Source organism: Mesoplodon mirus (assembly GCF_964341445.2).
Source record: "Mesoplodon mirus genome assembly, chromosome: 5".
In the NCBI taxonomy this organism is placed as follows: Eukaryota; Metazoa; Chordata; class Mammalia; order Artiodactyla; family Ziphiidae; genus Mesoplodon; species Mesoplodon mirus.
The window spans coordinates 158,557,536-158,575,396 of NC_138980.1; the positions used below are offsets into that span (position 1 = coordinate 158,557,536).

The 17,861-nt window shown below is 39.5% G+C and overlaps 1 protein-coding gene across 4 annotated transcripts in view; it reads left to right on the forward strand.

Annotated features, from left to right (window-relative positions):
- Positions 1 to 17,861, forward strand: part of DROSHA (drosha ribonuclease III) — a 125,783-nt gene that overhangs the window by 64,145 nt on the left and 43,777 nt on the right. For all 4 annotated transcript variants that reach the window (XM_082620682.1, XM_082620685.1, XM_082620683.1 and 1 more), the window contains 4 exons: positions 529 to 636; positions 10,466 to 10,573; positions 11,563 to 11,701; positions 12,040 to 12,100. In XM_082620682.1, coding sequence (XP_082476808.1) covers positions 529 to 636; positions 10,466 to 10,573; positions 11,563 to 11,701; positions 12,040 to 12,100 — 416 coding nt within the window. The remainder of the gene's footprint in view (positions 1 to 528; positions 637 to 10,465; positions 10,574 to 11,562; positions 11,702 to 12,039; positions 12,101 to 17,861) is intronic.

A 17,861-nucleotide genomic window follows, 5' to 3' on the forward strand; every position in this document is an offset into this window, starting at 1 on the left:
TTTTTATCATTAATTATTTGAAGGGCGGCATAAAAGGGAAGAGTCAGTTCCTGTTTACGTCTTGCAGAAGTTTTGGATCACTGTCTTTTTTAAATAAAATGTACCCTTGCTGCAAGGGTTTGCAAATTGGAAGGCAGCTTTGACAATTACATGGGTTTCTGGTTAATTTACTGATTGTCTTTCTTATATGTAAATGCTTAGCATAAGGCTTGATTTAAATATAATTTTTACATGCTGATTTCAAATTCCAAACACCACATTTTGTTTCTTTTTCAGTAAAAGGGCATTTTTTGTTTGAACTTGCCAGAGTAGTTGATTTGGTTTAATTTTTTTCTTATCCATTTACCAGGAAAAGCTGGCTTATCCCCAAGGCCTTTATTATTATTTTTTTAATCTAATTTGGCAAGAAGAGGTTTGACTACCTGAATGTAAGGGTGAATGAATCCAGCTAATTTACTAATGCTTGCTGTTTGGCTTAGGATTGCTTTAGAACTTAAAGGTTACTCATCATAATGGGGTCTTTTCTAGGAAGCGCTCCAAAAAATACGACAGAAGAATACCATGAGGCGAGAAGTAACAGTAGAGCTGAGTAGCCAAGGATTCTGGAAAACTGGCATCCGTTCTGATGTCTGTCAGGTGATGACGCTTCTAAGAACACAATTATACCCAAACATCTCTTCCTTTAAAAGGCACCTGGCACTGAAGTCTTCCTAATTCTGAGAAGTTTATGCGGAACATATTACCTGTAGCTAAATGGAACACCAACCATAAATTGTTTTCTGTCATTTGGGTTTTGTTTTTGTGTCAGTTTTCGTGTTGTCTTGTTTTGTTGTGTGTGTGTGTGTGTGTGTGTGTGTGCCTGTGCATGTGCACAGTGGGGGCATGGGAGGCACTGACTTAGTAATGCTCAATTCTGTCTCTGTACACTGAATGAAGGCAGGTCTGTTCTTCAAATGCGGCTGCCTGTTTGAGCTCGTGCGTAGGTGCCTGTCAAGAGATCCTCCAGCAGCTCTACCGGCAGATTCCCTGAAGGTGGTGTGTACACACTTTCCAGACTGATGACTCAGACTTATATTGCAGAGAACGGAAGACATTTATGAACAGGAACAGTATACATTTCATGTTTGAGCCAAATGATAATATTTTTTCTTTGGGTAAACTTAATAGAGGAACATATCAGCTATATATATAACTGGCTCACTAATAAGTATTTTTGTTTTCCTTATGGGTGGAATTTTTACCAGACTAGAGGTCCCCAAAACTGAGCATGTTCTTTGACTCGTCACGTGATTCTTTTGTTATGATTGATACTGGTTGCACTCCATGGGAATTACAGTAAAGGAAATGATTACCCAGGCTGGAGTCAGGTAATGCAGTTTGCTATGTTCGGCCTTTGGGAAGAATACTTCCAGGCTGCCACTTATCTGTTGTGATGGTAGCATGTATTGTAATAAGTTCAGATACTCTTAGGTATTCATTTCATCATAATGAGTTTTCTTGTAAAAACTCAATGTTGGCATTTAATTATTGTATTGAACCGTGGAATTTAATCGTATCATTGAAGGAATTGCTATGTCATTCATTTACCATGTGAAGCTAAATGTTTTTGTGCTAGCATGAACTGCTATTGAGGCAGTATTGCTAAATAGTTTGAAACTAATCATCTACAGTGGTAGCCAGTACATCCACCAAGCCCTCAGTTATTTTGCCAATTGACCAGTATTTTTTTGTACTGTAAGTACTTTCAGAAGTGACTCTCATACTTCCATTGATTCTTTCTTAGCTCCACTTGGAGCCTTATCACCCAGTTTTTCTGTTTGCTAGTGTTTCTCCAAAACCAACACAACACCATAATGCCAACATAATGTCTTAAGACATAAGAACAATGAGTGGAATCTTCAACAATCTGCTCAAAATCTGGTAATCGTGGTGATAAGTCCAAGTTGATTGTTTGAGAGCGTAACACTGAGCAGCATGAAGAACTGGAAAGGACCTGAGAGTTCTTCTAGTTCAGTGGCTTTTAAACTTGTGTTTTTGGTTGACTTTGAAGTTTTTTTGTTTTTTGTTTTTTAAACAAAACCCTGTGGCACCCTAGTTTGTAAAAAGATTAAAAAAAAAACAACTGATTGGTGAGTGGTGGGTATGAAGGGAGTATCCATCCCATTGTACGAGATCTCTCTCCCACCCTGTGGAGCAGTCCTTAAGGCAGTTTTGTTCCGCTGAACACAGTTTTTTTGAAAAGCATTGAGCTCTTTCTACCCTTTGTTTTGGTAAAACAAAGGGGTGCTGAATGATATGTTCCCCTGCCGTTTTCTGTCCTTCAGCTGTGACACAAATAGCTCCTCAGCTGGATTGGAGCAGCTTGAGGACTCGGTTATCTTCTCTCTCTCTCTGTATATTATATTTTACATTCTGTTTTGAGGTTGTTAGGCAAACACACTCAATCAGTTCTTTTGACTAAGTGGTTGGAGAAAATGGACCTGATTAAAACTCTGGTAAAGGTTAATACTTTTTTTTTTTTTTTTTTTTTTTTTTTTTTTTTTTGCGGTACACGGGCCTCTCACTGCTGTGGCCTCTCCTGTTGCGGAGCACAGGCTCAGGACGCGCAGGCTCTGCGGCCATGGCTCACGGGCCCAGCCGCTCCGCGGCATGTGGGATCCTCCCAGACCGGGGTACGAACCCGTGTCCCTCGCATCGGCAGGCGGACTCCCAACCACTGCGCCACCAGGGGAGCCCAATACTTCTTGATATAATAATGGTTCCTCCATCTGGAGGACTCCTGTTCTTCCACAGAAAACTGGCATCTGTTTCAAAGCCATGCTTCCATTCTCCTCCTATTTTTTTACAAGTAACATTGGCTCTTAACTATATTTAATTTCTTATCCCAGAATAAATGTTTTCTTTTTTGTGTGTGTTCCTTAAATAAGATGGCAGGTAGCATGTAATAATGTAGTTTAAAACATTCAAAATAAATGCATTTAGTATTTTTGGTAATGGAGAATAAGAATCTGATTGAGAAAGAGCAGTTAAATGAAATTATACACTGAATACTCTGAATAACCCTGAAGCCTGTGAAAAAATAGACTCATACTTAATTTTAAGAGAAAAAGGCTGAGTGCAGCTCTAAAATTGTTGGGTGGGGGCAGGGAGAGCTTTCCTCTATTTGGTAGTTCATTGGTGTAGAACCTACTTTTTGTTAGTAATAATTGCTAGTGGGTTGCCAGCGAAAGCCTTGTGATGCTGTCTGGCTGCCACTGGCGATAAAACTATTGTGATGAATCTAAGGCAGAGCAACCTAAAGACCAGCATCTCACTCTAGAAGCGTAATTTCCCAACCAGAGAAGACAGCAAGGGTTGTTAGGAGATAAGAAAATTCTACCTGATGCCCCAATCAGTATTAGGAGGAATGGAAACCTACGGGTGGTCCAGTAACCTGTAATTACACGTGAACTAAATGCAGACTTGAACCATATTTACAGAGAAACGATTGAAAGGTTTTCTCAGTGTTACTGCTTGTTAGAGTGAATTCCGGGTAATATGGAAGAAAAAGCAGAAATTAAAACCAAACTGAGGCTGAGAAATTCAGCATTATGACTCAGAAGAGGAGAAAAGGTATCATGTGGCTACAGTATCTGTGCTTTAAGGATGGGTTTTGCGGGCTTCCCTGGTGGTGCAGTGGTTGAGAGTCTGCCTGCCAATGCAGGGGACATGGGTTCGAGCCCTGGTCTGGGAAGATCCCACATGCTGCGGAGCAGCTAGCCCCGTGAGCCACAATTACTGAGCCTGCGCGTCTGGAGCCTGTGCTCCGCAACAAGAGAGGCCACGATAATGAAAGGCCCGCGCACCGTGATGAGGAGTGGCCCCCACTTGCCACAACTAGGGAAGGCCCTCGCACAGAAACGAAGACCCAACACAGCCATAAATAAATAAATAAATAATAATAATTTTTAAAAAGTGGGTTTTGCACACCGAAGTTGAATTGGTGTCTTAGAGGAGTAGGTACCTGTGCCCTATGCTATGCTAAGGAGGTTGTCCATGGAAATCAATAAACTGAATCACAAGATTGAAGGATGAATAAATGTGACACACAGAGATGTCAAAAGAAGGAGCAAATAATCTGCATCAGGACAGTCATATAACCAGTATGAGGCTCATGCAAAACTGGAGGACACTACAACTCCTTATTTTTATGAGGAGGCATGGTGCCTGACGAACTACACGTTATGGCTGGTGTTTGTATTGAGTGGACAGAGTTGTATTTGGACTGATTAATAGCTGGCTGCTTTCCTATAATGACTATCTAGAATGGGATGGAAGCCTGCCATGTGTTATCAAACTAACTGATGTTCTTGCTCAGTGATTTAGCAGGTGATGACTAAACAGTGAAAAGAAACATCTCTAGGGATTAAGAGATTTTGGACAACACATTGAAGGAAGTATTTTCTAAGTTAAAACTTGGGGGAAAAAAGGAAGAACCTCTGAGAGGCATATGGCTTCACAGTTATTGTTAACAAAATTTTTAGACCATGTGAGAGACTTGATTTTTTTTTCTTTTTTTTTTTACTGGAGAAGTAATGCTTCTTGTGAAGAAAGAGAAGAAGATTTTGCTTAAAAGCTAGCTGGCCTGATAGAGAACTATTATTATACTTTTATTTTTTAAAATATCAATATTACAATATTATAATATCAATATACAAGATTAGAGAGGAAAGTATAATGAACTCCATGGACTCATCAGTCAGTTTCAACAGTATCAACAACATTTCTATAATATCAAATGCTAGTCAATGTTCACATTTTCCCGATTGCCTATTAAATTTATTTGCCTGTTTGAAATGGAGTACAAACAAGATCCATACTTTGTGATTAGTTGATGTTTTTTTAAGTCTCTTTAAACTGTGGGTTCTCATTCCATTTCTCCCTTTGCTTTCCTTGCAAATTTTTATTGTGGAGGAAACTGGATCAGGTATTCTGTAGAGTTCCTAAGCTCTGATCAGGGTTTCCTTGATTGCAGCTTTATGGGGTCATTTAACACGTGTTTCTGTCCCTTGTATTTCCTACAGATTGGTAGTTAGATCTAATCCTGTGCCATCTAATACAGTACCACTGGCCACACATGGCTATTTGAATTTAAATTAATTAAAATGAAATTAAATGAAAAATTCAGTTCTTAGTTGCCCTCACCACATTTCAAGCACTTAATGGATACCTCTGGCTAGTGTCTGTTGTAACAGCACAGATATAGAATATTTCCATCGTCATAGAAACTTCTGTTGGGCAGCAGTGATGAGTTTAAAGTTCTTTTTTTCTTTTTTTTGAAGGACTTTTTCATAGGGAGTAGTGTGGTCTCTCTCTTTTTAATAAATTTTAAAAATATTTATTTATTTATTTGGCTGCACTGGGTCTTAGTTGTGGCATGTGGGACCTTTGTTGTGACACGCGGGATCTTTAGTTGCGGCACATGGGCTCTTAGTTGCAGCATATGGGCTCTAGTTCCCTGACCAGGGATCCAACCCGGGCTCCCTTCATTGGGAGTATGGAGTCTTAACCACTGGACCACAAGAGAAGTCCCTGGTCTCTCTTTTTTGTGTGTGACGTTATTAGTTATTGATGGATCATTACCTAGGCCCAGTAATTCATTAGGAGTTGCCAAAGTGATATTCTATCTTTCCTTCTGCATTTATCAGAATACTTTTATAAAGAATATTCCCCTCACCAGCTATTTGATTATGCTGGAGTACAAATCCCATATAGGACAACACCAAAAACCTTTCTCATTCGATTTATTCCATAATGCATACACAAACAGTAGTCTTACAGTAACAGTATTAATGGCACCACCAACAATATGATTATGGGAAGTAGTTTGTTTGTTTGTTTGGGGTCTTTTTGTCTGTGATTATAGCCATATCCCACCAGGCATGCACACTCAGATCACCGTGTTTGAAGGTCATTTGTGCTTATACCACAAACTGGATACACAGATGCATTTATTTTGTTTTACTTCTGGTTTTAAAGGTTCCTTTTAAAAATTACCTATTGTCTTATAATTATGTAGAATATTTACCATGATTCCAAACTCATATTTACAAATGCAATTATGTTTCTTAAAAATCTAATTTCTAGCTCTGTTGCTTCCCCCTTGTTCTTGCCACTTTCCCTCCCACCCCAAAGGTAACCATCTTTTAGAAATGTTTTAATTTTTCCCATTTTAATATAAGCAAATAGACACACACACACACACACACTCTCTCTCTCTCTCTCGATATATGTGGCCTCCCCTCTGTCAAACTGTTTTGAAGTTTTCTGGTCACTTACGAGGTCTATTTTATTTGCCTTTTTTTTCTTTCCATATCTCTTTTTGTATTTAGGAAAGATTTTATATATATATATATATATTTTTTTTTTTTTTTTTTTTTTTTGCGGTACGCGAGCCTCTCACTGTTGCGGCCTCTCCCATTGCGGGGCACAGGCTCTGGATGCGCAGGCTCAGCGGCCATGGCTCACGGGCCTAGCTGCTCCGTGGCATGTGGGATCTTCCCGGACCGGGGCACGAACCTGCGTCCCCTGCATCGGCAGGCGGACTCTCAACCACTGTGCCACCAGGGAAGCCCAGGAAAGATTATATTTTTGTTCTAATGTTTACCTTTATTGTATAATTAAACTTCTCCCTCCTCTCCCTCTCTTTCTATATGTGTGTATCCCACTGTCTGTTAATGAAAATAACTACTATCTGCTACAGCTGGCCCTTGAACAACATGCATTTGAACAGCTTAGGTCCTTCTGTCTCAGTGTCCAAAGATTTTTTTTTTCTTTAAAAACTAACAGTAGTTTTACTAGAATATGTCTCAGCTCCTTTTGATTAATTTTTTTCAGATATGCTGTGTGCCCTTCCAATATATACTTTCACATTGTCTTTCGTCTCAGGAAAGTTTTCTTGAGTTACTTATTTCATTATTCTATTGTTTTGATTTCTTTTTTTTTTTTTAATAAGGACTCCTATTATATGCATCTTGTATCTTCTTTGCTTATTTTCCATATCTATCATTTTCTCTTAAATCCTTCATTTTTTCTGATTTTTATTTTTTCTAAAAGTTTTTCTTTTTTCCATCTTTTATTTCTCAAAGGCACTATTCATTGGTTAATATGCTGTTGTGTTCCTTCTGTTTAGTCTATATTCTTGAAATCATTATTTCCTTCTGTGTCTTTTTCCTGAGTTTTGTCACTTCTTTTCAAATCTTCCTTTCCTCCAGTCATCTCATTTCTGAATTAATATAGTATTTATTAATAGTTTTCCTTATAAATGTTATTGTTTTCTTAATTTAGTTTGTTTTGAAATAATAGGTTACAGCTTTCATTGGTCTTATTGGCATGTTTTTCTGGTGTTTTATTATCGGAGGTGTCTTGTTCTATTCCTTTCGTCTATTTTCTTATAAAATCCTTGAGTGTGATTTAATCATGATTTTTTTCCATTGCTTTTTAAGTTAAATCATGTTAAATAAGTGAAATATTTTCCTGTGCTCTTTAAAAAAATATTTATTTATTTTTATTTAAAAATTTTTGTTGGCTGCGTTGGGTCTTCGTTGCGGCATGAGGGATCTTCATTGCAGCATGCAGGCTCTTTGTTGCGGCACATGGGCTTCTCACTATTTGTGGTGCACAGGCTTCTCTCTATTTGCAGTGTGTCGTTTTCTCTCTAGTTGTGGCGTGGGCTCTGAAGTTTGTGGCATGCAGGCTCTCTAGTTGAGGAACGCAGGCTCAGTAGTTGTGGCATGCGGGCTTAGTTGCTCCACGACATGTGGGATCTTAGTTCCCTGACCAGGAATCAAACCTGCATCTGCTGCATTGGAAGGCGGATTCTTTACCACTGGACCACCAGGGAAGTCCCTATTTTCCTGTACTTTTAGAAGGAAATGTAAAGCAGAATAGTTGTCATAGTTCTAGAGTCTCTCCTTCTGTTGTTTTTGCAAAGTGATTAAAAAAATGGGGGGTGGGTGCTCATTATATGAGATCTGCTGCATCTGTTTTGTTCCTCTACTTTTATCTGGACATTCTCTTTCTTTTGCCCTTTGCCCTTTATTGTTTCTCTCCTGCTAAATGTGGCTTTTACTCCTAGCACTTTCTTTACACCATGGGGCTTTACCCTGGAAGGGAACTTGAGTTTTTAATTTTGAGCATTTTTAGGGCCCAGGCTTCTCCCACAGTGTTAGACTGTCCTCTTATACTCATCCAGTGAATTGGATTCTGTAGAGCCCTCTCCAGTTTGGGCCACAATTCCAGTGAATATATGTTAATTTGGGGGCTCTTCCATTCTTGGGGTCATCAGGAGCCCTGCTGCTCTCCCTGTGTTTTTTCTCTCTCAGATGCTGAGACCACACACAGGTCTTTGTCCTCACCCACACTTATTTTGGCATTCATGGGGATACCTTGTCATCTAGTTTTTATGTATTTATTGTTCACAGTTCTATTTTGCTATCCTGGTTGCTCATTTTTAGTGGAGAATTTGAATAGATTTAAAAACTGTGCACTGCCATTTTCTTACAGTCTTCCAAAGGAGCTTTTAAAAATGAAAGCAGTTTCTAGGCATGAATGGAGTGGGGAGGAGATGCTTAGTGATTGTGTGTATTTTAACATTTCAAAAATTGATAATTTAAAAAACTGAGCTAGAGCCTCGTAGATAACCTTGAGACTTGTTTGTCAAGGATACAAGATGGACATGGGTCATATATACCGTTCCATGGTGGTCACAAGAAACATACCTGGAAAGAGAAACTGGCTCTATTTGGAGCAAGTTTAGAGGAAGCGGCGAAGGGACTCACAGCTGTTTCACATAAGTAAAGGTTTTTGTTCTTTTCCAGGGGGTAGACCTAAGTTCAAAGGGGTAAACCTCCAAAGAGACAGATTTGGACTAATGATAATTTTTTAATAATCAGAGTACTCTAAAGGTAGTGTTGTTTTCTTAACAGGTAATGATAAGTCTCTTCCCGGAGGTATTAAAACACCAGTTTGAATTCATACTTCAGAAAGGTAGTTACACTGCATAGTCTTCATGACCCATCCTCCTTGTGTGCTTAGCATCAACACCCTTGAGTCCCCTGCAATTGAAATGCCTGGAAAACTATATTATACTTCGGCCGCACAGTTTGTTTATTATTGTGTTTTTTAATACAGCACTTATCAAAACGAAGTGGACAAAATGCCAATAATTTGAATCAGAATGGCATATCTCTGAGAAGCCCTTGGGAGCAAAAAGAGTGTCTTCATCTTTTTTCTCTTCCACAACTAATATAAGCCTTACCCGTGGAGGTGCTTAATATGTATTTATTGAATTGAACTGGAAAGAAAGACTTTCTGTTGATTAGAGATCCTTTTTGGGAGAACTAATCTTTCTTTATAAGTTAATACAGGAAACTGATTTCTGTAGTTTCAAGCAAATCCATTATCATGTATTTTTAAATAATGCCAGCTTAAAATACTTCAAAGACTAAAATGATATAAAGCACATGTCAGTCATTCTGGGATGGGCTGTGCCCATCCTCCAGGTTCTGATGAATAAGAATGACTTCTTCATTCTCTTGAGTTCTAGGGAAACATTATTAAAAAAAAGAAACAGATATGCTTTCCATGAAATCTCCCAATAAGGAATCTATAGCCAAATGAAAAGTGAAATAAAAATAAAAGTTCTATATCCTCAGGTGATTTAACTGTATTGGTGGTTTTATAAAAGTTGTCCTTATAATGTTAGATTGAGTGTTAAACCTAGAATGGCCTTTCGAGATCATTTGGCTGAGAAGTTCTTACCCAGAGGATAGTGATGGGCTTTAGAGATCCGTGAATTCATTAAAATTCCATACAATTTTTGCATGTTTGTGCACTTAGGCACTTTTCTGGGGAAAGATTCATTTTTCTTAGATTCTCAGAAGTGTCTTGACACTGACAAAGTTTCAGAATTTGTGAGTCCTAATCCATTCCCTTAGAATTAAAGATAGACAAAGAGACACAGAAATTCTTATGACTTCCTTAAGGTTACCCTGCTGGGTACTGATGAACCATGGCTATTCCTACTTCAATGAGGGCCAATAGGCCTTGGTCTAAGCAGCTTTTTGTATTTGCTCATTTAATCCTTTTAACTGTCCTTGAAAGTAGCTACACTGATTGTCTTCATTTTACTGGTGAGGAAACAGAAACAGAGAGGTTAGATAATTTGCCGAGTTCCATGTTGAATGAGTGACAGAGCAGGATTTGAACCCAGGCACTCTGGTTCTAGAGACCGTATCTTTAACGGCTGTAGTCCACCACCCCTCACAGAGGATATGCCAGGATGCCATGCAGCCAGTAAACTGTTTCAAGACTTTGTGAGATGGAATTTAGGATGTAAAGATGGTTCTTGTTTGTTGTAAAATAGATGAAGTGTTTTTAATAAGTTTTTATAGAGTTAAACATATTGAAATATGCTTTTTCCTAGCATGCAATGATGCTGCCTGTTTTGACTCATCATATTCGCTACCACCAGTGCCTAATGCATCTGGACAAGTTGATAGGATATACTTTCCAAGATCGTTGTCTGTTACAGGTAAGAATTACTCTCCTGTACATTTATATAATAACAAGATAGGAGTAATTCATCTTGCAGGTTACAAATGGAGCACTGAGATTCTCTGTTCTGGGAGATGATGAGGATGTTTAGAAACAAAGCTCTCTCCACTACTCTACTCTTATTGCCACTTTCAAACCCTTTTTCTCACTTTTTTTTTTCTTTTTGATGCTGTCCCTAAAGAAATAGACTAGGGCTTCCCTGGTGGCGCAGTGGTTGAGAGTCCGCCTGCCGATGCAGGGGACACGGGTTTGTGCCCCGGTCCAGGAAGATCCCACGTGCCGTGGAGCGGCTGGGCCCGTGAGCTATGGCCACTGAGTCTGCGCATCCGGAGCCTGTGCTCCGCAACGGGAGAGGCCACAGCAGTGAGAGGCCCACGTACCGCAAAAAAAAAAAAAAAAAAAAAAAGAAATAGACTAAAGCTAAAATTTGCCCGTCAAACCTGACCGCTTCTTTCAGCTTTTCCTCCTTTATGGCTCTTCTTTCCAGGTGCTGCATATTCTAATTCTTCTCTGAAAGATGTGTTTTTTTAGGTTTGTTTAGAAGAGCTTGCACCAAAGCTTTGGAAATTTGACACTGGAGGAAATAAGACGGAAAGATCAGGGCTTAAAATTTGACTAGATGAACAGATCTCTTTCCTGTTTCATTTGAGATGATTTAAAGATGGTGCTTGGGGCTTCCCTGGTGGCGCAGTGGTTGAGAGTCCGCCTGCCGATGCAGGGGACACGGGTTCGTGCCCCGGTCTGGGAAGATCCCACATGCCGCGGAGCGGCTGGGCCCGTGTGCCATGGCCACTGAGCCTGTGTGCCCGGAGCCTGTGCTCCACAGCGGGAGAGGCCACAGCAGTGAGAGGCCCACGTACCACAAAAAAAAAAAAAAAAAAAGATGGTGCTTGTATGCTGAATTTGTTTTTGTTTTTGTTTTTATGCTGAGTTTTTAAGACTGAACTTATTTCATTGAAATTTTAGCTGGCCATGACCCACCCAAGTCATCACTTAAATTTTGGAATGAATCCTGATCATGCCAGGAATTCTTTGTCTAACTGTGGAATTCGGCAACCCAAATATGGAGATAGAAAAGTTCATCACATGCACATGCGGAAAAAAGGTATGTTTGGATTCCACTCTTCTGTTTTGTTCTGTCTCCTGTTGTAAATTAAATCCCCACCAGGAATGGTTCCCTGGTGACTGTTTCATTCTCTCTTTCTTTAGTGTTTCCTGACCCATATGTAATAACATTCACTTTGAGCAGAGCATTATGATAAGAGTAAATGAATTTGTGAGAAAATTTTCTTTCTCCTGTCAAGTGTTCTAAGTAACTAAGTTGATCAGACTTGTAGACATGCTAGTCAAATTGGGATGAGATAGATAATTTTCTTTCTACATGTCATATGATGGTCTTAGAATTCTTCTTACAGTATTTAGTTGTGATTTTTTTTTTAATAGGAATTAACACCTTAATAAATATTATGTCACGCCTTGGCCAAGATGACCCAACTCCCTCAAGGTAAAGTAGATTTTTTAATAATAGCTTTGTTGAGATATAATTCACATACCATACAATTCCCCCATTTAAAGTGTACAATTCAGTGGTTTTTGGTTTATTCACAAAACGGTGCAACCATGATCACTGTCTAATTTTAGAGCATTTTCATCACCCCCAGAAGAAACCCCATACTCCCCATTTCCCTCAGCCTGCCCAGCCCTGGACATCCACCAGTCTTCTTTTAATCCATGTTCAATATTTATGGATTTACCTATTCTGAACATTTTGTATAAATGGTGTCATACAATATGTGGTCCTTTGTGACTGGTTTATTTTACTTTACATTATGTTTAAAAGATTTATCCATGTTACAGTATATGTCAGTGTTTCTTTTTATTGCCAAATAATATTCCATGGTATAGGTATACCATGTTTTATTTATCTAGTCACCAACTGATGGTCATTTGTTGTTTTTACTTTTTGGTTATTATGAATGCTGTTGCTGTGAATATTTGTACACAGGTTTTTGTATGGACATATGTTTTGATTTTTCTTGGGTATATACCTAGGAGTGGAATTTCTGGATGATATGGTAACTCTGTTTCACCTTTCCTTTAAGAAACTGCCAGACTGTTTCCAAAGTGGCTGCACCATTTTATTTTCCCAGCAGCAATATATATGAAGGTTCTGATTTCTTCACATCTTTCCCAACACTTGTTATTATCTGTCTTTGTGAACCTGGGCTTCCTAGTGGATATGAAATAGTATCTCATTGTGGTTTTGTCATATTTCCCTGATGGCTACTGATGTTGAGCATCTTTTCATATGCTTATGGGCCATTCGTGTATCTTCTCTGGAGAAATATCTATTCAGATCCTTTTCCCATTTTTAATCAGGTTACTTTTTGTTGTTGAGTTACAATCATTTCTTTATGTATTCTAGATACAAGTCCCTTATCAGGTATGTGATTTGTAAAAATCTTTTCTCGTTCTATGGGTCATCTTTTCGCTGTCTTAGTGAAACACAAAAGTTTTGATGAATTCCACATAATAGATAAATTTTGTTGCTTTTGTTGCTTCTGCTTTTGGTGTCATGTCTAAGAAACCATTGCCTCATCTAAAGTCACGAAGACTTACATCTGTTTCTTCTAAGAGCTTTATGGGTTTTTTCCTCTGACATTTAGATCTGTTCTGTTCTGAGTTAATTCTTATATATGGTATGACATAGAGGTCCAGCTGCATTCTTTTGCTTGTGGATATGCAGTTTTCCCAGCACCATTTCTTGAAAAGGCTGATCTTTCCCCACTAAATCATCTGGGTTGAAATCACCCTTGACAGTATATTAGAGGGTTTATTTTTGGATTCTTAGTTCATTCCATTGATCTTTATGTCTGTCCTTAAGCCAGTACCACACTGTCTTGATTACTGTAGCTTTGTAATAAGTTTTGAAATCTAGAAATGCAAGATCTCTTCTCCAACTTCCTTCTTTGTTTTCAAGACTGTTTTGGCTATTCTAGACCTATTACATTTCCACATGAATTTTTTAATTACCTTAAGAACTTTTGCAAAGAAGCCAGCTGGGGTTTTGATAGGGATTGTGTTGAGTCTGTGGATCAATTTGTGAATGCTTACCATCTTAATATTAAGTCTTCTGCTTAATATTGTCTCCGTTCCCTGAACATTAGATGTCTTTATTTTTTCTTTGTTGTCTTTAATTTCTTAGTAATGCTTTTTAGTTTTCAGAGTATACATTTTGTATATCTTTTGTTAAATTTATTCATAAGTATTCTTTTCGATGCTATTATAAATGAAATTATTTTCTTAATCTTTATTTTTGGATTGTTCATTGCAAGCATATAGAAATACAATTGATTTTTGATTATTGATCTTGTATCTTGCAACCTTGATGAGCTCATTTGTTAGCTCCAGTAGTTTTTTAGTGAATTCCTTAAGATTTTCTATATAGATGATCATTTCACTTATAAATAGAGATATTTTTACTACTTCCTTTCCACTCTGGATGCCTTTTATTTCATTTTCTTAACCTAGTTGCCCTACCTGGAGTCTCCAGTACAATATCAAATAGAAGTGGTGAGAGAGGATCCTTATGTTCTTCCTAATCTTAAACGGAAAACATTCTTTTACCATTGTGTATGATGTTATCTCTGGGTTTTTCATAGGTGCCTTTTATCAGATTGAGGAAGTTCCCTTTTATTCCTAATTTGCTGAATGTTTTTGTCATGAGAATGTGTTGAACTTTGTCAAATGCTTTTTCTGCATCTATTAAGATGATCATGTGTTTTTTTCATTTATTTTATCCATATGGTGTATTACATTAATTGATTTTGGGGTGTTAAACCAACCTTGCCTTCCTTGGATACGTCACACTTGATCATGGTCTATAATCCTTTTTATATGCTATGTTTAGTTAGAATTTAGTTTGCTAGTATGCTGTTGAGGATTTTTGGTCTGTAGTTTTCCTTTCCTGTGACGTTTTAGTCTGGTTTCACAATTAGGATAATACTGGCCTCATGTAATGGGTTGGAAAGTTTTATATGTTAGCTTTCCTTATTTTATTTCTTGATTTTAAGTGATACCTTAATATATTAATATTCTCACTTTGTGGCCTGGAACCCCTGAAGCATCTGGGAAGGAAGTAGGCTGAGTCTATATAAACTCATTAACACCCTGGAAAACTGAATGGAAGTAAATGCCAAATGCTGATGGGGCTCTGATGTTGCTCTCAGGAGGCTTATCTCTGTGTGTGAAGCACAGCAGGTTCTATTTTGAAAGCCAGTAGAGGAGGTTGCTTGAGGGCGGCTTGCTTTTTAAAACAGGGCCTTGAAGAGTTGAATAGCCAGGTTTGTCCCTCTTGGGATCCAGACTTAGATGGATGAAAGGTAGGTAGAGCAGGGTTGGAAGTGACGGAGTTGAGACACTGCTGCAGCTGGTAACTGGCCTCCACAGTGAGGTAGGTGCCCAGCTGAGCTAGTGCAGCTCCCTTTTCTACCTTTTTCTTCATATATCACTTTTCTTTTCAAATAGACTTGCCTTGACGTTGCTGTCTTTTGAGGTTATCGTAAACCAAGCTGTCTTCCCTCTTCAATGAAGAGGTGAAAAGAAAGGCAGGCCAGAACTTTAAAATTCCAGTTTGAAGATGATCACATGCCTTACCACTGTGTTCTGTGAGGGTCTAAGATCAGAAAAGGACTGTCTAATTAGAGGAGCCCTTAATCACACCCTCAGGGATAGCGTGGCCATGGTTTCATTTTACCTTGCTATATTGTGGAGTCTCCCGATGACCGGTTCTGTATTTTAATAAGTGAAACCCTGGGTCCCCTGCAGCCCCTTTAGCAAGGCCGCACACGCAATAGACACGTCCTTTTCAACGATGAAAGCACAGGTTTAAGTGATCTTTGTCTCATCTACCCAACCGCAGTTATTGGTATATAAATTATGTCTTTTGGTAGCACAGTTTAAACCTCATGGTTTATGTTTTCTCACTGTGGCAAAGGGAACTATAGCTGAGAAGCTGCGTTCTTTCTGAATTTACCATTTTGAAAACCATACCATTGATAGAGAATAAACAGATGATCTCTCTTGTCCTTTGACTTCTGCCCTGGCCTCTGCTGCTTGTGCTGAGAGCCTCTTGCAGTAGGTCTGATCTTTTGGCTGATGCAGAGTCGACCCCAAGTTTCTGTTCAGAAAGATCCTCCCAGCCTCGGTGGCCGGGCCGGCTGCTGCTTGGCTGCTGCTGTCCAGTAGCCCCAGCTGTGCCAGTACAGCCCTGGGAGCCATACTGAAGAAACTCAGACGAATGTAACCCAACAGACATTTATCCAGTGCCTTTTGAGCTTGAGGCAGTTCGTAGATATTTTACAGGGATCCAAAGGCAAGTAAGACAAAGCCCCCACTCACCAGGAGGTGTGACTGCCTGGGGTGGGGGTAAAAGTGCCGTTAACATAAGTAACTTCATGTAAGGAAGACCCTGCTAAGTGCCTCAGTGAAGGTCAGAAACAAAACATACACAGCAGACGGCGGGCTAAGGAGAGCCCTGGTGGTTGTTCAAGGATTATAGGTCAGTTATGCACTGTGCACCAGAATAATTGCATTCACTTGAAACGACTTGCCCCCTTCCCTGTTTCTTAGTTTGCTGTTACCAAGTGGGATGCAGTAGTCTCTGCTTTGCTCCTTGGACGTATAGGTATATCTTTGAAACGAACACTATCCAATTTCAAATGTCAGTGGTTATATCTCCTCCCAAGCAAGCTCGCTCAGAATTTCAGACTGGAGAAAGGAAAGAGAGAGCCAGCGAGCTAGTAGGTTGTTTGGGGGATCTGTGTCTGACGCTGAAGGTGGAGGAGTAAGGCAGGTCGGGGAGCTGCTGGAATTCTTCCCCCCGGCCCCTCTGGGTTCCACTCCTCGCCCCTGCCCATCCTGCAGTACCATTAGTGCCGCCTTCTGCCAGGTCTCCCTCCAGGCTGCCTCTCCAGGCTTCATCTTGCTATTTCTGGAGCCTCCTCTCTATATCTTAGCTGTAGCCTGCTTGAAAGCTTTCTGTGACGTCTCGTCACCTACTGAATAAGTCTGAACTTCCCCACCTGGCAATCTCAGCACCCAGTGATCCAGGCACGTCACTCTCTTCCCTGTGGCTGTCTGCACGCCAGTAAGACTGAGGGACTTGATGTGCTGCCAGGCGTACCCTCTCCCTTCCCTGAATGCCAGCGGTAATTGTGCCTGTGGAATGCCCTGGGTACCCTGTGACATCCTGCCCAGATCCTGCTGGCATTTGTTTTATTGTGCATGTTCTGGTTCTCCCAGGTATTATAATTGTGTCATAGTCTGATTTTTTTTTTTTAACTGTGAGCATTTTGAAGGTCTTTTGTCCTACTCTCTTTTTTCTTTTTTCAGATTCTTTTCCTTTTCCAACTAGTGCCTTTCACAAAGCAGGGGCTCAGTAAATAAGTCTTAAAGGAAAGAATGCCATTCAGGACATTACTTTTATTTACTCGTTGACTAGAAATAGGGACATGGGGGCATTAGGAAAGGTCGCGGTCAGAGCCATCAACAGTTTAAATGGCTGGTTACTCTCTTAATCTGATTTGGGATCAGCTAGCATTTACAAAAAGACACGAAGACTTAAAATTAATAAACAAAAATCTGTCTACCTATCAAAACTGCAAAATAATTAACTTTTATGATGGCATCATCTCAAGTGACCATGCCGCCCATAACTTTTTAAAGTGTCACTATTTAACCACATAAATCTCAGTTGTATAGTTATATTTAACTCATGCACATTACAATGAAATGTTACCACAGAGAGGGTCTCTGAAGGATTAGGCATTCTGTTCAGCCTTGTACTCCAACATGAGAAACAGCCTGTGACATGCACATTCATCATGTAATTAAGATATAAATAAAATGCAATCTCTGCACTGAGGGGGAAAGTATTAATTTTGATGAGGGACTCAGGCAGGGATTCATCTGGAGCTCACATTTTGCTAGACCTCGAGAGATGGGTAGGTTTTCAATGTGTCTCAGTGCACAGGGGAGAGCAGAAGCCTCCAGGGTGGCAAGCAGCTTGGCCTGAACAGAGGCACTGAGTATCTGAGGGGATGCCGTTTTCAGAGAGGACCAGGCAGTTTTGGAACAGGACCCTGTGCATAGGTGGGAGAGGATAGCAGTGGACAATGAAACTGAAAAGGTAGGTTAGGCCTATTTTGAAGCACTTTAGATGCTCGGTTAAATTTAGAATTTGGAGTTTGGACCATGGGAAGCTA